Source organism: Muscardinus avellanarius (assembly GCF_963383645.1).
Source record: "Muscardinus avellanarius genome assembly, chromosome: 4".
Lineage (NCBI taxonomy): Eukaryota > Metazoa > Chordata > Mammalia > Rodentia > Gliridae > Muscardinus > Muscardinus avellanarius.
This window is the reverse complement of record NC_137789.1, coordinates 37855341-37874816: the sequence shown is the minus strand read 5'-3', so window position 1 is coordinate 37874816 and position 19476 is coordinate 37855341. Positions and strand designations below refer to the sequence as shown.

At 44.3% G+C, this 19476-nt stretch overlaps 1 protein-coding gene across 2 annotated transcripts in view; it reads right to left on the bottom strand.

Moving 5' to 3' along the window:
- Positions 1 to 17733: 17733 nt before the first annotated feature.
- Positions 17734 to 19476, bottom strand: part of RRM2B (ribonucleotide reductase regulatory TP53 inducible subunit M2B) — a gene marked incomplete at its 5' end in the record, with an annotated part of 38449 nt that continues 36706 nt past the window's right edge. For both annotated transcript variants that reach the window (XM_080693727.1, XM_080693728.1), the window contains one exon: positions 17734 to 17966. In XM_080693727.1, coding sequence (XP_080549853.1) covers positions 17814 to 17966 — 153 coding nt within the window. In that variant the 3' untranslated portion in view covers positions 17734 to 17813. The remainder of the gene's footprint in view (positions 17967 to 19476) is intronic.

Here is a 19476-nt window from a genome sequence, read left to right as displayed (position 1 = left end):
GCAAGATCTCATTTATTTCTCTCCAAGAAGTCCTTTATATAGCACCAAGCCACGAGGGGAATTTCCATGAGAAATAGCCTAGCCTATCCGGGATAAAGATCACTAGCACGTAGTTTACAGCCAATCCCAGGCCAGTACATGAGCCATTCATGTGTGTGGAAAGCCCCTTTAAAGGTAGAAAGGGGAAGAACCGCTCAGTCTCCCCACCCATAATGAATGGGGAAACCACGCCTTCCTAGCTTCCTCCAGGTGCCATCTTTGCCCCTTTTTTGCTGAATCACTTTACTTAAAGTTTTGCCTTAGGCCGTAGGCCGCTCAGGCCGAATCTCCTTAGGCGCTGTATAGACACACCCCATCAGGCCTCTTTGCGTTGTGCTACCCTCTCTGTACTTTGTGCTCCCACAGGGGTCAGGTCTCCTGAAATCACTGTTTAAAGTGCTGCTCTCGCCCTCATTCTAGCTGGGAGGGTTTGCACAATGGCCTCCACACTACATTCAGAATCTCTGCTCCATCCCATCACTTGGGGCAAACCTCTCAGGTGTGTCTCCTTCTTTCCAAGAGACTCCATGCAAACAAACTCCAGGTGAGCTGCCACAGCTCTGTACTCCACATACCCGGCCCTGTGTGAATCCCAGCAGGTGGGGCCTAGGAGCCATCAGAGCTTCCCTATGGCAAACGATAACCTGGCTGAGTTCTACCTGCTGCAAGGAGGGGCCTGAAAGATAGAGGAGCAGCAAGCCTAGACCTTCAAGCTCTCAATCAGTTGAGGGCACACAGGTGAGGTCTACTGGGACTGAGGATTCTTCTTAGAGCCCCGATACGTCGTGCAGCTAAAGCTACGCAACTCTGCTCCTTGTAGCATGCTACAATGAAGATTATTCATGATTAGGGCCTGCGGTTTGTTAACCTTTAAAGGAAATGTTTATGATAGCAGCATTAGGATACTAAACCTGCCCAAGCAATTAAGATGAACTGAATTTTACTTATTCCTAATTACAGTAGGCAGAGTAAAGCTAGGTTATTTGTTAAGAAAACGCAAGAGTATATTTCTCAGCCAACTAAAATGCTAGAGTCTAAGACCACCTAGAAATATTTGCTCAAAGTTTGCATGGCCAGTCTGCAAAATGGAAATGAAAGGCCAGACAATGAAGACATTGCTAAAGGTAACATGGCAGGAAGCTAACAGCTCGGCTTTGGAGGAACCATTGGTTTTAAGGCCCTCTGAGCTCAGCATAGAGTGGGAATTTTAGTGCTAGAGGCTTTGAGACAATAGCTCCATTTATTGAGTGCTTACTATGTCTTGGGTGCTATTTTAACTGTTCTGCATACTTACAGCACAGGAGAAGTCCATGCTATTGTCCTTCCCAGTTTACAGGTAATGAACTCAAGGCATGAGGAAGGCAGGGAACTTGCCAAAGTCACCACCCAGTAGGAGGCAGAGCCAGGATGTGGCTCTACAGCCAGCGCTCTCCCTGACCCCACTAGGCAGCACCCGCCTTAGAGGTGCTCACTGTGGGTTATAAGTGAATTGCCTGATCAAGATAGGTTTCTTTTCCTCAAAATGGAAGGTCATTTAACAACTCCCTCCCACCAGCTTCCAGGAAATCAGCTCCCCAGACCTGAATTGTAAAATACTACCATTCTGCCCCGCCCTCACACTGAAATGGCTGACTTTCAGGTATCCAGAGCCAAAGGAACTCATATGACCCTCTCTGGCACCACAGACAAGAGCGAAAATGTCCCTGTGAATCCCCAGCTCCTCTCAGAAGATGCCAAAGAGTAGTCACCCATCTTGTCCACCTTTTGACTCTTCTCTCTCCACCCAACTGAATCAGCAAATGCCAAGGTCACCTGTGACCCTGCAATGAGGCCAGGCCTCCCGGCACCTTCCAGAGACACGTGGCTCTGTCAGTTGTTCCACAACTGCTCGGGATCTGTTTGCAGAAAGACACCCTTCCTCTTTCCGTGGGTACCACACACAGGGTTTCCCGTGCCGCTGTCACCCGGATGTGCATCTCTGCGCAGCCGGCCGGGGCTCAGAATCACCACAGGCTCCTGCTGGAGTCTCCTGTGCTAAAGGGCCCCAGCTGAGCACGCAGGTCTTCTTTGTGTCTACAGGCCTGGCTCCTCTGGAAACAGAACCTTTCTTTCAAATCTTCCTCCTCGGTTCTTGCCTTGAAGGAGCAGTTGCTAAGCTGAGAAGCCGGTGGCTCAAGAGCTCCACCATGAGGACGTCGGGAGAGGAGGCCTCCAGCAAGACATCATCTTCTCACAGAGCAGGTGCCAGCGCAGAAAGCCCCAGGTGGGAGTTCTGGCTCTTCTGAAGAGGAAAAGGATGTGGCACCATGTCAGGGTCTCTGTCTCCCTGTTCTTTGCTTTCTCCAGCCCCCGGAGAGGCCAGAGACCACAGCAGCCATCCCTGGCTGGCTTTCTCATGCAAAACACCAGTTACCTGGGGACAGGTGACTCTGAGCTCTCCATTGGGAGCAGCTGGCTAGATGCTAAAGCTATTCTTTCCTTTCGGAGAATTAGACAAAATTTTTCTTGCTAAATTTGCCCATCAGCCCTGGCCACCCAATCCCCCACTGACCACCAGCCTGTCAGCTGCTAGCAGGACGCAGCAGTGCGGCGCTCACCTCCATCCGCCTCTCCCGAGTGGAGCAGCTGCCGGCTCACAGGCTCCTCTCCAGACTTTCAGCCCTTCCCGGGGGCTCTTGATGGGGGTTCTGGGACAGCGGGACCTTTGGTGTTGATCAGAACAGGCACAGAATTCTGACTCTATTGAGATCATTTTAAAGCAAAGAGTAGACACTTTCTGGGACTCTCCTTGAAAATGAGAGCAACATTTTTATTATGTGTCTAACCCTGCTATGAAGGCAGACATCATGTCTGTCTTATTTATGGTTTTATGTCCAGCGCCTAGCACTTAGAAGACACTCGGTAAACATTTGTGGAGCAACAGAGGCAAAATACCTTCCCAGTGGGATTGTTAGGAGATTAAATGAGCTGGCATATGTGGAGCAGGCGGGTCATGTGTATTCTGTAAATAATGGTCTCTAGCTCCTTGATTCTTCCGATCACAGGGCAGCAGGCTCCATGATGAAACTCATTAACGATTGCCGTCCGTTCATTCATCAGAATAACACCTGCTACACATCACACGGGACCATAGCAATGCCTTAGTGTTGTTTTGTGGTACTGGGGAGTGAACCCAGGTCTCACGCATGCTAGGCCAAGTGCTCTAAGATGGAGCTACACCCACAGCCCAGGACGATCCAAGTTAAGATACGGTCCCTACCCTAACATGGCTCAGCCACAGCTTCAGCACATCACGTGCAAACGTGGGCATAAGTATAGAGAGCAACGAGCACACAGAGACGAGCCAGTAAAGAAGACAGGAGCAGGGGTGTGTGAGAGAAAGGAAGATCACACGTTCAAGAACAGCCTCAGCAAGTAGTGGTACTTGTCAACCTAGTGAGACCCTGTTTCAAATAAAAATAAAAAATAAGCCAAGCTGGGCGTGGTGGCACACGCTTGTAATCCCAGCATTCGGGAGGCTGAGACTGGAGGATCGCGGTTCGCGGACAGCCTCAGCTACTTTGTGAGGCCCTCACAACTTAGTGAGACCCTGTTTCAAAATAAAGAATAGAATATAGGGCAGGGGGTATAGCTTGGAGGTAGAATGCCCCTGGGTTCCATCCCCTGACCTGCAATTAAAAAAAAAAAAAAAAAAAGGCTGGAGGTGTAGCTCAAAGGTAGAATGCCTCTGGGTTCACAAAAAGGAGGAGGAGGAGCAGGAGGAGGGAAGGAGGAGGAGGAGGGAAGGAGGAGGAGGGAAGGAGAAGGAGAGGAGGGGAGGAGGAGGAAGAGGGAAGGAGGAGGAGCAGGAGGAGGGGAGGAGGAGGAGGAAGAGGGAAGGAGGAGGAGAAGGAGGAGGGGAGGAGGAGGAGGAGGGAAGAAGAGGAGGGGAGGAGGAGGAAGGGAGGAGGAGGAGGAGGAAGAAGAGGAGGAGGAAGAGGAGGAGGAGGACAATGACAACGACGAAGCAGGAGCAGGAGGAGGAGACAACAGGAGCCAGGGAAAATCTAGAAAGGGAAAAGATTTTTCCCTCATTTTGTTATACTCTTGTTCCCCTTGATGAAGCTGAGTCCGCAAAAGAAGAAACAATGTTTTATCATACACAGCCCAGGTGCTTAAGTTAGTTTTTGTGTTAGTCTGTTGGTTCAGAGATGAAGGGCTGGCTGTTGGCCTTTGGCTGGCCAGACTGTCTCTCAGAGAACCGTGCAGAGGGCAGTCTGAGTGCGCTGAGGTTTCAGGGTCCACACTCACAGACAGCAGGACGCAAGGCAGACGCCGCCTTGTGCTCTGGAATCTACACAGTGGAAGCCAGGGCATGCTCGTTGGCCACTTTATTGCCCTGAGTTCTGGGCAGCACTTCTCCAGAGACTCCTCCATACTCCTTAGGCAGCTCTTCACGTTTAGACAGGAGACTGCACAATGAGGTCTAAGGTTTCCAAAGTTTGTCATATAAAATCACTGTCAGGGCCAGGTGTGGCGGCGCACGCTTGTAATCTCAACATTTGGGAGGCTGAGACGGGAGGACCGCGGTTCGCAGACAGCCGCAGCTACTAAGTGAGGCCCTTCACAACTCAGTGAGATCCTGTTTTAAAATAAAGGATTTTTTTAAAAAAATAGGGCTGGGGATGTAGCTCAGGAGTAGAATGCCCCTGGGTTCCATCTCCAGTACTGAAAAAAAAAAAAAATCACTGTCAGGCTATGCCATTCTGAGTTCCATCTGTACCAGTACTGAACCTAATACTTTAAATTACATTATACTTAAATCTTTTCAAAGGAGATTAATTTTCCAAATCTATTTCACAAATAGCCTCCATTGGCCTTGCAGTCCTGATGTCTTCACATATTTTTGTGACTGTAGCCAAGGCCCCAGCAGATGGGCCCCTCCACTCCTGCACGAAGATGCTCAAATGACTCCCAGCAAGCTGTGTGGCAGGACCTCGAGAGGGAGAGATTAAACTAAGTTGGCACCTGCCAGTGGAGTGTGTTAGAGGCCGGACAGGCCAAGGGGATCATTTCTCCCTAGAAATCTTCTTGAGTGTCATAAGTAGTAGGAATAGAAATTTGGGTGCAGTCAGATGACAGGATTTGGAGTCTTGACACCTTGACTGGAGACATTTTCTGGTTGTGTGGCCTTAAAATTTAACTTATATATAACATCGTGACTGTAAGACCAGGCATGGTGGTGCACACCTACAATCCTAATACTCGGGAGGCTGAGATAGGAGGATTGCAGGTTCAAAGACAGCCTAGGCAACTTAGTGAGACCTTGTTTCAAAGTTAAAAAGCCTGGGGATGTAACTCAGGGGTAGGGCACCCCTGGGCTCAATTCTATATATATTATGTGTGTGTGTGTGTGTGTGTGTGTGTGTGTGTGTGTGTGTATACTGATTATGATATATATGTCATAATAAATATTAAGACAGAAATTTCTCATAAAATTAATGAACCAATGAAATTATTTCAATGGCATAATTACAAAATCACCTTGTAAACTCTACAGCATATTGAGATTTAAATTTTAAAGATTCAGCAAACAATATGCTTTTGGAGTCTGGCTGTCCTCATTGCTGGGCACGCGTGGCCGGCCCTTCTCCAACACCATCCCTCCTACCCATGCAGCATGAAAACGGCAGGCAGGAAGAGGCCTGGCCAAACCAGATTTGTTTTTAGAGTATCCAGGAACTATCAGTAGCCATAGACACCAACGGGACCATCATCCTCTGGTCTTTACCAAGGGGACTGTGCACATCTGTGAATTGTGAATGTTAACTTCTAGAAGGGTGTGGTGGTGCATGCTCGTAATCACAGTACTTGGAAGCTGAGACAGGAGGATGGTAGTTCGCAGCCAGCCTCAGCTACTTAGGCCCTCCCAAACTTAGCAAGACCCTGTTTCAAATAAAGAATGAGACCGAGAGGTGGAAGATGGTGGCGGCCGCAGCCACAGCAGCAACAGCTGGCAGCAGCCGAATAGGACATTTATTCCTCTAAGAAACCCTGGGCAACAGATTTTGGTTTAATATCTGATTGGGTCAACATACAGAGACATTTCCAGCCATGACTTCCTACCTAAAATATAAGAGAAAAGAGACAGACCAAGATGGCGGTGGCGGTGGTGGTGGCCAGTATTTGGGAGAGGCAGACAGATCCAATCCAACCCACCTGGAACTGTTGGAGAAATATCCCCGAAAATAGACTGCTCCTGCCCCACATGCTCAGGAATTCTGGACAACATACTATGTAAGAAAAATGCTCAGGAGGAGGACCAAGATGGCGATGGCAATGGAGGCCAGTATTAGGGAGAGGCAGACAGATTCAATCTAATCCACCCTGAACTTTTAAGGAAATTTCCCCGAAAGTAGACTGTACCTGCTCCACGTGCTCAGGAACTCTGGACAACATACTATGTAAGAAAAAGGTTCGGGGCATGTCAGAGAGAGACCCACACTGCTGGGTCGGCTGGCGCGTCCCGGGAGACAAGGGCACTCAAGGCCACTGCACTCCTCTGTACCACAAAGGGGGGCCAGGGTGCACTCAGAGCAGTAGAACCCGCTCTCCATAGTGAAACTGTGGGCCTCCGCTCTTGGCAGGCAGATAAAACCCATTGCTGCTAAGTACTCAGGCCCCCAACTTCTGCAAAAACAAATACTGTCTTCTTTTATTAAAAAATACTGAAGAGGGAAGAGGATGGTGGTGGCCACAGCCACAGCGGTGACCACGGCCACAGCAGTAACGATTGGCAGTGACCGAATAGAACATGCATCCCTCTGAGAAACCCTGGACAAGAGATTTTGGTTTAATAGCTGATTGGGACAACATATGAAGATATTTTCAGTCATTACTTCTTATCTGAAATATAGGAGAGAGTGAAAAATGGTGGAATTAGAGGCAAGATGGCAATGTGCCACCTGCCACTGCAAGAAAATTGATTTTTGGAGGGATATCCCAGAAGAGATTAGAAAGTAGACTGCTCCTGCTGCACATGCACAGGAATTCTTAACAACAACATACTCTAGGAGAGACCAAGAAGGTGGCAGCGGTGGTGGCAGCCAGTATTCAGGAGAGGCAGACAGATCCAATCCAATCCACTTTGAATTTTTTAAGAAATCTCCCTGAAAGTAGACTGTTCCTGCCACACATGCTCAGGAATTCTGGACAACATACTTTGTAAGAAAAATGTCCAGGACGAGTTGGAGGGAGTCTCGCCTGTATGGCCAGGCCAGCTCACTGCAATGGGTGTCCTGGGAGACCTCACTCATGCCCACCGTGACTCTGTGCTGTGCTGAGGTCGGAGGTGTGTTTGGAGCAGCGAATCCCACTCTCCATGGTGAGGCTGTGGGCCTCCGCTTTCCAGTGGGGAGATAAAATCCATTGCTGCTAGGGAATCAGGCTCCCAGCTTCTGCAAATGACACATGCTGTTTTCTCCTACTTAAAAAAGAAATATGGAAGGAAAAATAGGAACCTCTGTAGACACCTGCCCATGGTGATGGAGACTGGAGCCTGCCATGTGGCGAGGTTGAGTCTGGAGCCAGCGAGGCTGGGCCCAGAGCCTGTCACACAGCAGGCCTAGGACCAGGGCCTGCTCCACAGCAAAGAGCCAGCGGGTCCCTGCAACCATGTGGCCAGGAAGCACGAGAAGCTGCCACTGCCTCACCTCATCTCTCAGCAGATTCCCAGATCCAAGTGACCTCTATTAAAAAAAATTGGTTGTGAGTGGATCATCTTGTCAAAATTACTCACCTTCTGGCTTTCAGGATTTCAGTAAGTGGGAATCAGTGTGGAAATTAAAAGGACTTCCAAGAAAGAAAAAAAAAACTGTAATTGATTGGATGTGGAGAAACAGAAGCTCTAATACATTGTTGGTGGGATTGCAAGTTGGTGCAACCACTTTGGAAAACAGTATGGAAGATTCTCAGAAGAAGAAACGAACTTACCATATGATCCAGCAATACCACCTCTGGGTATCTACCAAACAAGAACAAAAACCAAAATACCAAACTAATGCATGAACAACCATGTTCATAGCTGCATAGTTCATCATTGCCAAACTGTGGAACCAGCCAAGATGTCCTTCAACAGATGAGTGGATCTCAAAACTATGGGATATGTACACAATGGAATTTTGCCCAGCCATAAGGGAGAACAAAATTATAGCATTTACAGTGAAATGTCACAAAAAATAAGAAATCAGATGCATTTCCTAATGTGTGAAAACTAGGGAGAAATGGGTAACAGGAGGAACTCTAAATAAAGATGGGACCCTATAGAAGAGCAATTAAGGTGACCTATCTAAGGGGATTGGAGGGGGGAAGAGAGAAACTCTTCACAGCACATGATGTACTTAAACATATCAAAGTCAATCAGGAAGCCAAGCATGGGAAGGAGGAAGGGGGAGGAAAGGGGTTAGGGATTGGGTAGGGGCTGATTGGGTGATGTGCAGGTATATCTCCACAAGTTTTTTTTTTTATCCCATTGAGATGTATGACTACAATGCACCAATTAAAATTTATTTTAAAAATATACTTTTACTCACAGAACTTGGACATTAGCATTCACAGTGAAGGAGCGCCATCACGTTTTAGCATTTTCATAGCTGTGATCTAAGAGACTGATCATGTAATTTAGAGGGTTCACTTTCTCATGGTTTGCTTGGAGATTCTGGGGTTCAGTCCATGTGAGGCTGGAGATCGCAGCTCTCAAGGACTGACGGTGGAAAGTGGGGACCGGGAGAGTGCAAGGCTTCACTCTTCAGATCTTCAGATCATGGAGGTCAGGAGCAAGAGAGAGCAAGGGCAGGAGGAGCCATGTGTAATCCCCACGGCTGCAGGATCAGGGATTCGCCCTTTCCAGCCACCCTCAACCAGCCCTGGTCACCACTACAATGGATGTATGGCTGAAATTACAACCGTGCCCACTTTCAACACTGCAAGGAGGACATTCTATTTCCAAACCATTACACGCAAACATAGTGTCTTGACCAGTACTTGGACGACTCAGTAAGCACTGGGAATCTGTCTTGCCCTTTGTGCCTCTGTGTAAACAAACTCACCTGGAAGCGAACAGAGAACAGGAGATGTGGCGGTGAGAGCTGGCTCAGGATGGAGACAGGGGTGCACCATGAGTACTCTGCTGCCATTAATGAGTTCCCTGGAAAGGTGGGAGACCTGCCAACCTGCTTTTTTATGGCAGAACACAACTCAGCCAGTTTTTTGTTTTTGTTTTGGTTTTGGTTTGGTTTGGGGATTTTTGTTATTAGTTTTTTAGTTTTTTGGTACTGGGTATTGAACTCAGAGGCGGTCTACTTCCAAACTACATCCTCAGTCCTTTTCTCTTATTTTTTTTTTTCTGAGAGTCTAAGTTGCTCAGGCTGGCCTCAAACCTGTGATCCTCTTGTCTCAGTCTCCTAAATACAGGGATTATAGACATGCCATCCCACTCAGCTCTCAACCCAGCCAGATTTTTTTTAATTTTTAAAATTTTTATGTATATATGTATTTATTTTAATTTTTACAGTACCAGGGATTGAACTACACCCCCGACCCTATTTTTTATTATTTACTTTGAAACAAGGTCTCACTAAGTTGCAGAGGGCCTCACTAGGTAGCTGAGACTGGCTGTGAACCTGCAATCCTCCTATCTCAGCCTCCCAAGTAGTAGGATTACAAGCATGCTCCACCATGCTGGCTCCCAGCCAGTTTTTGTTTTGTTTTGTTTTTTGCAGTACTAAGGATGGGACCCAGGAGCATTCTACCTCCTAGCTACCCCCAGCCTATTTTTTTATTCTTTATTTTGAAACATGGTCTCACTGAGTTGCAAAGGCCCTCACTAAGTAGCTGAGGCTGTCTGCAAGCCACGATCCTCTTGTCTCAGCCTCCCAAATGATGCTGGGATTACAAGAGTGTGCCACCACATACCCAGCCAGTTTGTTTGTTTATTTATTTTATTTTTTCAGTGCTGGCGATGAAACCCAGGGACATTGCACCTCTGAGCTACACCCCAAGTCCTATTTTTTTAGTCTTTTTAAAATATTTGAAACAGGGTCTCACTGAGTTGCGAAGGGCCTCAGTAAGTAGCTGAGGCCATCTTGGAACTGTGATCCTCTGATCTCTGCCTCCCAAATGTCTTACAAGCGTGGGCCACCACGGGCTACCCAGCCAGTTTTAACAAGTCAGTATCAGCTACCATGCCTCCCCACCCCCATGGCCCTCGTGGCTCAATTCCTGACCCAGCCTCACTGCCCACCCCCTGTCCCTTTCCCGAGCCTTTGGTGACCCCTGCTCCACAGTCAGTCCACTCCTGTGTCCCTCTCCTGCTTCTTTACTTGAGACCTTCTTCCCAGGTGGTCCTCTCAAAGGAAGCTTTTATCTTCTCACACGCCATGGACCTCTTAGGTCTGCGAGGGAAAGTAGGGCTGGGGTTTTCTTTGATTCCCAGTGTCACCTCCAGACCACGAATACCCATCTTTTTGTAACAACTCTCCTTTTTGGGACTCACAGCACAGCTATAAGCCCCTCTCCTCCTCTCACTGAAGACCCATCCAGCTCTCAGGGTCCACCAAGTCCAAACCCTGGGCTCGCAGCCCCTGGACATCCCCCTTGTCACTGATGAGCTCGCCCTCGGGCTCCAGCCACCTTCCCGCACACGTCACACCCCAGATTTGTTCCCCATCTGAATTTACCAATGGCAGAATTCCAGTGTGATCACTGTCTCCTCCCTTCTAGATGGGTCGTTTATCTTTCCCTCCTCGCAGCCTCGGACCTGGTTAGGACCCTCAGCCTCTCTTGGCCTACTCCCAACCCGTCTCTCTCCCAGCCGAGATCCCACAATGCATCACGTTACTAGTAGATGCTCATCAATCCCCTGAACTGTTCCTCCTCTGCATTTTGCTGCACACAAAAATGTAGGGAAATCCCAGCCCTGTTCTGAATGCAACAATCAGTTTTTCTACATTTGTATCTCAGCAGCCAAATGACAGTAGACAAAAAAAAAAAAAAAAGAGGAAATCATACAAGGCAAACTGGGTCTACTGTGATTTCCTCCACAATCGTTTCTCACACCTTCTCCCCTCTCTCTGCCCCAGTGTGGACTCCCCAAGGATATGACCTCATCGTGTTTCACAGAGAAATTAAGGCAAAAGTTGAAATGCTTATGATATCGCTCTACCCAACTGCGATCCACCCACCAATCGCCGCCCACTGGCCTTCCCAGCCTCCCTCCTGGTGCAGCGCTGGAAGGCCCTCCGGAGCGCCCCCAGTGACCCTTTCTCAGGTCACCTTCATACACCCCAGTCCTTTCTTCACCAAGTTTATCTTGCTGAGTCTAATTTGTCTTAAAGGATTTCCCCAGTCCCAACTCTTATTTTGAGGGGTTAAAATCAGCCTAATTTTCTATCCTCAAAAGATACTGAATTCCTGGAACTTCCTGGTTCCCTTTTGACTTTCCTTACAGACCAGCCACTTATTTCCTTAGCTCATCTTTATCTTGGGATATTTTAACAGAAGCCCCAATGATGTGACAAGGTCACAATGCTGGTGCTGCCGTGTCACCTGCATGTCCCCCAGAGCCTTTCCCCTCTGCTCCAGGAGACCAGCCCATGAGGACTGCCTCGGCAGGCTCCCTCGCCTCTTGTCCCTAGTTGATTTTGGCTAATGGGAAGCCCTGGAAGGACGCAGGAGGCAAAGGACGCCCTGGCTCCTTCTCAGCACAGTTGTCTTGGGCTTGCTGTCTCCATCCAACTGAAAGCCACACCCTGTCAAAGCCACCCTCTCACCACAATGCTCTGCCCCTGGATTATGAAATCACTCTCTCCGTCAACTCTGAAGGCAGCAATGGTGACAGCCTTGCGTTAGTACTCCCATGCACTGTGCTCACCTGTCATCTCCTGCCTACAGTTTTTTTTTTTTTGTGTGTGTGTGTGTGTGTGTGGTACTGGGGATGGAACCCAGGGGCATTCTATCTCCGAGCTATACCCCCAGCCCTGTTTTGATTCTTTATTTTGAAACAGGATCTTACTAAATTGCAGAGGACCTAAGTAGCTGAGGCTAGCCATGAACCTGTGATCCTCCTGTCTCAGCCTCCCAAGTACTGGGATTACAACTGTGCATCACCATGCCCAGCTTTCCTATATACAGTTTTTTAAATTGTAATTTGATCAAGCCGGGTGTGGTGGCGCACGCTTGTAATCCCCGCGCTTGGGAGGCAGAGACAGGAGGATCACGCAGGTTCGAAGCCAGCCTTGCGCGCTGGCTTAGGAGACCCTGTTTCCAAATAAAAATGTAAAAATAGGTCTGGGAGTGTAGCCCGGAGGTAGAAGGGCTTCCAGGAACCCCAGTACCACCAAAAAAATAAAAAATAAAAAAATAAATTGTAATTTGATCAAACCCTCCCTGAAATATCCTGATTTGGGTTACTATCTGTTTCTTGCTGGGCCTCAGATACACACAGAAACACCCTGATTCTCCCCAATACTTTTTTTTTTCTTTCAGGAACCTATTCTAACTATGGTCCTTTTGGAAACAAATCAAGAAACTTACCTTGAACGGAGGCAAAAAGTACACATTTATTAACTTAATAATGAGAAGATACCAAGAATAAGAACATAGCTGGCCCCAGGGGATTTTAGAACTCAGACTCTTTCTCTACCTCTGTCCTTAGAATTAAATGATACCTCTTTCTGAGGACAGGGCCCTGCCTGGTCCCACACCCAACCCTGTGCTCGGATAGTCGGAGTGCATACTGATGGAGGACATGGACAAAGCCTGAGGAACAAAAGGTTCCAAGAGAGTTAAGGTGGTTTGGTGAAAGGCCAAACTTTCCGAGACTCTGGGTGACTCCTGGTCTTTCCGGAATTTCATGCCCCCGGCCCACCAGTGAGAGCGGGAACTGGCCGCAATCACACTTTTAATAATCTTTAACCAGGTCTCTTTGTCCCCCCCTTGCTCTTGTCATTTCCCTTTAATAATTGTATTTTGTAAGCACATGACGTATGCTCTATATCAATCATTCTGTATTGTACTTTGATGTTTTCTTTCTCATGAAGTCATGATTTTAGCATACTGAAAAAGGGTATAAAAACTTAGTCCTAGAGAATAAAGTTGTCAGTTGTCCAAGAGACAATTGTCCATGCCTTCATTTCAGATCTCTCCCTCCCAAGTCCCGGAGAGGAATCTCCACACATACTAGTACTAAAGCCCTGAGAGAACCACATGAAGGGTGTGGGGCAGCAATCTCTAGAACTAAGTGGCCATTTACCCCTGATACTGGCAAGTCACTCTCTGGTTATAAAGACTGCATGGAGTAAAAATCGTAAAAAGATGTATCTTGAATTCAATTTCTTAGGTTCTAAATTTGGGGTCCTATATTTTTAAATTTTTCTGCTAACTGCTGATTTCTCTAAACATCTGTGTGCAGGGTCCACAGAGAAAAAGATAGGAAATTCACCTGTTTGGGGAAAAGGGATAAAGGCAGAGAGAAGAGAGGTTATGAAAAAGCAATGGTAGAGTATGGGGATCAAATATACCAAGGAATTGTAGTAAAATTCCCAGTGCCGAGATAGGTCATTGTGAATCCATAGAGAAACCATTTTTTTTGTTATATCAATTTTTTTCTATTAGCATTTGGCTGTGTGGGTACAAATATGGAAAAACTAGAGTGTTGCATTGGAAACAGAGTTAGAGATTTTCCTTAGGTTTTCTATAGACAGTAAAATGCAGATGAGGATCAGAACTCAGGGCACTGATAAGACTGCTACCACCAGAAACACTGTGGAATCTCAGCTAGATATGAAGAGAGGCTGATGGACTGCGAGAAAGAGGAGTAAGAAAACAAGGGGCTTTGATTAGGTCTAAGAACTAGGGTGGGTGGAACAGCTCAACAATATTTATCTGCATACACAAATAGAAAATATATACATTCCTTAATTAGGATAGCCCCTGCACTCATAAAGAAACATTTTTATTTTGAGACAGAGTCATATTATATTACCTAGGCTAGTCTCAAACTCCCAAGTTGAAGCCATCCTCCTACCTCAGCCTCCTGAGGAGCTGGGTTACAGGCGCATGGCACCATACCCGGATAAAGAATCATTCTTACTTGAAAAAAATTAACAAACAAAATGATATCATCATGATAACAGTTTATTTTAACATACTAAATCCAAAATTAACAACTTTCTTTGGAAAAAAAGAAACCTGAATTCTGTACATGCAAGGTTGGTTTGATCGACCATAATGTATTTAGGGAAAAAAGATGTAGCTGTATCACATCTAATAATGCCTTCTATACATAGAGTAAGTGCTAAATAATTTTTATGAAGTACCAGACATTTAGAAAAATAAAAGTTGTAAAACAGAACTAAGTACATAAGAATACTGTGAATTTATTTAACTACAAAAGAATCATCCTCTAGGCTTTCATTTTTATATACACATTAACAGATTCCCAAACTTGAAGGATTAAATCCTTTCTCCCTAAGGCCTCAAGAGCATCAGATTATCCTTTAAACCTACAGCTGTTTAAAGGAGCAGATCATTAAAGAGAAATGGTGAGAAACAAAGAGGGAGGCTTCGATTCTGTGCCACGTGTCCAGATTCTCCTGGGGAAGAGTTCCTGAGTTGGCCACCAGCTGTCTTGGTTCAAACACATGGTACTGGATTATAGGACTAAGTTGACTTCCGTGCAGCCCATCAGTAGTTTTATCATTGAAAATCCTTGCATGACATTTAGCCCTTTGCTTAAACTATACAAAAAAAGACCTGGGACTTCTATGATGGTGATATCAGCATATTTAAAGGTAAATGAATATTAAATAATTTATTTTTTAAGTATGCAAAGTGCAGAACTTTTAACAGCCACTTTTTCCACAAAATAATGTGGCAAAAGAAGCAGAATTTTATATTCCAAGTTGAAATAATTGTACAAATTTTATATTATAACATATGGCTGAGGTCAGCTTATATTGTAAGAATGATTGCTTATTATTATACATAACTGAACAGCAAAATCCAGTCCTGTCTACAAGCATTGGATCAAAACGTCCTCTCAAGTCCTTCCAGGCCATAAGTCTTCAAACTTCAATAAAACATTTGCTAATAAATGCTGTCGAACATAGAACTATGAGTTTTTAGATTCCTAAACAATAAACTTAACTTTTCCATAGCAATTATTGAAATAAATTGCAGGAAAAAAGTTATAAACATACTCAATTTTTAATTTACCTGTGAGACAATATTAAAAACAGATTATACAAATTCAATTCTTGATTCATTAAGCTCTAAGAACAAAAGTATTAAATATAATAAATAGATGTGCAACTTGGAGGCATTGAAAAGGGGATAAAACACTGAATATAAAACACTAGTATGCTAAAAAAAAATCCAGTATTTCAGCATTAATACTTCTTCCAAATACAGTTACATTTATCTCTACTATAAATAAGCTTCACATTAAAGTACCTGTCATTATCTAGGAGAAATAATTGGATCCAAAAAAAGAAATTATGCACTATAAAAGTTTTTCTTTAATTTTTATATCATTGGAGATATTGTCAGTTTAAATGTTTTGTATGACAGTAGATAATGGTACTTTGAAACTCTGAAGTATCATATCTATTAATACTGTGATACTATGTGATAACGTTAATTAAAGAAATAAGCAAACTCAAATCAAGATGATAGCAAAAGAACTAAATTTAAGAGTTATAACAACATCTTTTAAAAGGTTATTCTGTAGGAACAGTGACTATGAGGTCTTGGCCAAGTCACTTAACTTCTCTGAGACCCACTCTCTTCATCTGCAATGTTTTAATAATAGCTGCTCTTTCAAGCTTCCTAAACTTTTGGGTGGTCAAATGAGATAATTTAAAAACACTTGGCAAATTGGGAGTATGGAATAGATAAATGGTATTATCATATTAAGCTTCTGACATTCTATCAATAAAGTTGTAGTCTGCTCCTTTTGCATTTATCACTTGAGAATGCCCAGTTTTAGTCAACTACAGTTGCAGAATTAATGGAGCAAAAATTTGTACAAAGAGAACAACTCTAAATTTTAGCTTCCAGTATACAGTACATGCTGCTGTGAGTAGGGCTCAGGCCACCTCCTGACACTCCCCAGAAAGAAGAGGGACAGGCTGCCCACACACCTCGGCTCCGGGCTCTCCCTCTGTCTTCCCTAGAGAGACCTCCACCTCCCTCACCGTCTGTTATCATGCAGCATACACACTCCGCCCAAAGAACACTTCCTTATAATAGCATTAGAATTTTAAGAATATAAAGAAACAGCTGAAATCAGTCTCGGGTACCTTGCTCAGCTTGGCACTACTAGAAACGGTTCAATAGCCCTATCATGTCTTCCTTTTGAGTTTTCCTGTATGTATAACTGGTTCTAGGTTAGCTTTTTCCAATTGATGTCATGAAGAACATTAGATGAGGGCATTATTAACAGGTACAAAACAGATCTGTATTGAATATGTTTGGAATATGCAAGGTGAGATAAGTTTCTCTATTGCAGAATTTCTCAGTCTTCGATGTACTGAGTGCACATTCTAAAGAGGCACAGAGTTGTACAGCATTTCTCACACTCATCTGACCACTAATTCTCATTTTCTCCCACCCACACACAAGAAAAATCTCTAAGGGCTAATAGCTATGAGGATATTCTTTGGGAAATTCTATTCTAAACAATCCATCCTGTTTCCATAAATTCTAGGACTAAATCTGGCAATAGTTACCTTTTTTAATTTCTGAAGAAGAATCATTTTGCTTACAAGGTCAACTACCATGATACCTCCTGGATTCTACTTCATAAATATCCTTCCTAAAGCAACTGAGAATTAAAATTTCCTTTACTACATAGAAAAATACAAAGTAGTTATTCTCATGCTGATGAGAATCATGATCTTCCTAAGGAAATCCTTATATTCTCTCCTCAAACATTAAAAATACATGTATCTAATACATTTAGATCTTCAGGTCTAAAATCACAATTACTTTGAGGAGAGAAGAACATTATATCACAATATCACTCCAATAAACCCTATAAATAATAATAAAAGTAATAGTAGTGGTAGCACTGTAGTAGTATTAGTTAGGCAATTACTTGTGCAATTTAATCCTCACTTGCTGTATGAATTCGAAACTATTCTTATGTCCATTTTAAAGATATGTACCCTGAGGCTCACAGAGGTTAGCAGACTTGCCAAAGGTCACACAAGGAATAAGGACAGAACCTCAAGCTCCTATCTGGCCCATCACTACATGCTCGTAACCACTTCATAATGCCATCTTCAAACCTAGTAACAACAGCAATCATGTAGAATACACTCTCACTGTCACATAGAAATATTAGAGTGTATTTATAAAAATGCAATTTGTATCAAATTTGGTTTAGGGTTTCCTTTTGATCAAACTCACTTTTTTTTTTTTGCAGGTCTAGGGATGGAACCCCGGGGCATTCGACCTCCAAGCTACACCCCCAGCTGTATTTTTTATTCTTTATTTTGAAACAGGGTCTCACCAAGTTGCAGAGGGCCTCACTACATAGCCGAGGCTGCCCGTGAACCATGATCCTCCGGTCTCAGCCTCCTAAATGCTGGGATTTACAAGCGTGTGCTACCGCGCTCGGCTTGAACTCACACTTTTTTAAGGAATATACTTTAAGTTAAAAAAAAATAAGTAGAAAAAAATAGACTGTTATTTACCAATGACAGGTTTATGGGGTTTTTAAATAGGAGAGGTTTTTAAAAATCTGCATCCAAGGTGAAGACGTTATCTGTAGTTTCTGCCATAACTGCAAAACGCTGGTATTCTGAAACTCGTTTCTCAAAGAAATTTGTTTTCCCTTCTAAAGAAATGTTTTCCATAAAGTCAAAGGGATTTTCTGCCTGGAAAACCTGAAAAGAAGAGAAATATTTTTAGGCATTCTGGAGAAGCCAAATAAATTATATGCCATAAGAAGGGCAAAAATGACAGCAAATAGAACTCGGGTCCCCCAGCACCTGACTAGTCACCTGTGGGCTTGCAGTGCCTTCAAGGTCCTGAAGGCACTGAGCTGAGCCAGGCAACATGCAAGCCTAAAAGATTTTTAGAGGACTGAGGTCACCTATTAACCTTCTCAAAGAAACTACACTAGCACCTTTGGTATTCTAATAAATAGGGGAAAGAGCCAGGCATGGTAGCACATGCCTGTAGTCCTAGTACTTGGGAGGCTAAGACAGGAGGATCTCAGGCTCAAGGACAGTGAACCTCTCATCAACCTATGGAGAATCTGTTTCAAAATAAAAATAAAATAGGATTGGGGTGGGGTATAGCTTGGAGGTAGAATGCCCCTGGGTTCTATCCCTAGTACAGTAAATAAATGATTATTTAAGGAAATAAAATATTTAAAACTAGAAGGAAAATGTTTTCATGGCTTGGGTGTTCCAACATACCAGAAAAACTACAGACATTTTTCATAGGTATTACTATTCGGTAGTCCTCTATATATAGTCTAGAAAATGCTACTCATAATATCTTGTGCTCTTAACCTGTGTCTTAGCTCATAAGAGAAAAGATAATCAACAAGTTGATATTAATAGACCATGATCAGGGAAGATAAACTATCCATCATGATACCTGCCAACAAAAAGCAGGATATATACTGACAAGCAGCTTTCTTACTACCTCTGAATTCAAGAAGCAGAGTTGAAGATACAGCTTGTTGGAAACCCTGAGGTAGTTTCAGAGGTTTACAAGGTCCGGTAAAAGAGGGTCTGTGAACTTAGGAGTATCTCAGTAGGAATTACAAATATCACAGATGAAAATGTATTCAAAGAACCCAATTCTAAGCTGGGCAGAGGCTGCCACGTCACGCTCCTGAGGCTGGCTGTGACAGGTGACAGCTGTTGGGCAGGAGGAGGACCGGGCTGCACAGTCCTGGGCGTGTAGGAGTGTGCGGCCACTGGGAAGGCACCCCGGCATTTCTGATGCGTGTGCATGGAGTCATCTCATGATCCAGAATTTTGCTCTTAGGTATATACTCAAGTGGAATGAAACCATATCCATATAAAAACTGTACATGAATGTTTACAGCAGCATTATTCATAATATCCCAAAAGTGAAAACCACTCAAGTGTCAACTGATAATAAAATCTGGTGTTTTATACAATGGAATATCATTTGGCCATAAAAAGAAAGTAGGTACTGCTACATGCATGCTACATTAATAAACTTGAATACATGAATAAACTGAATAAATTCACTAAAGAAAGAACTATAAAAGGCCATGTATTAAACAGTTCCATTAATGTGAAATGGGATACACAAAAGAGGCAAATCGGTAAGACAGAAGTTAGTGACCGCCTGGCAAGGGGCGGGAGGGGGGAAAGAAGGAAAGAACAAAAGGATTCTTCTGGAGGTGAAAAA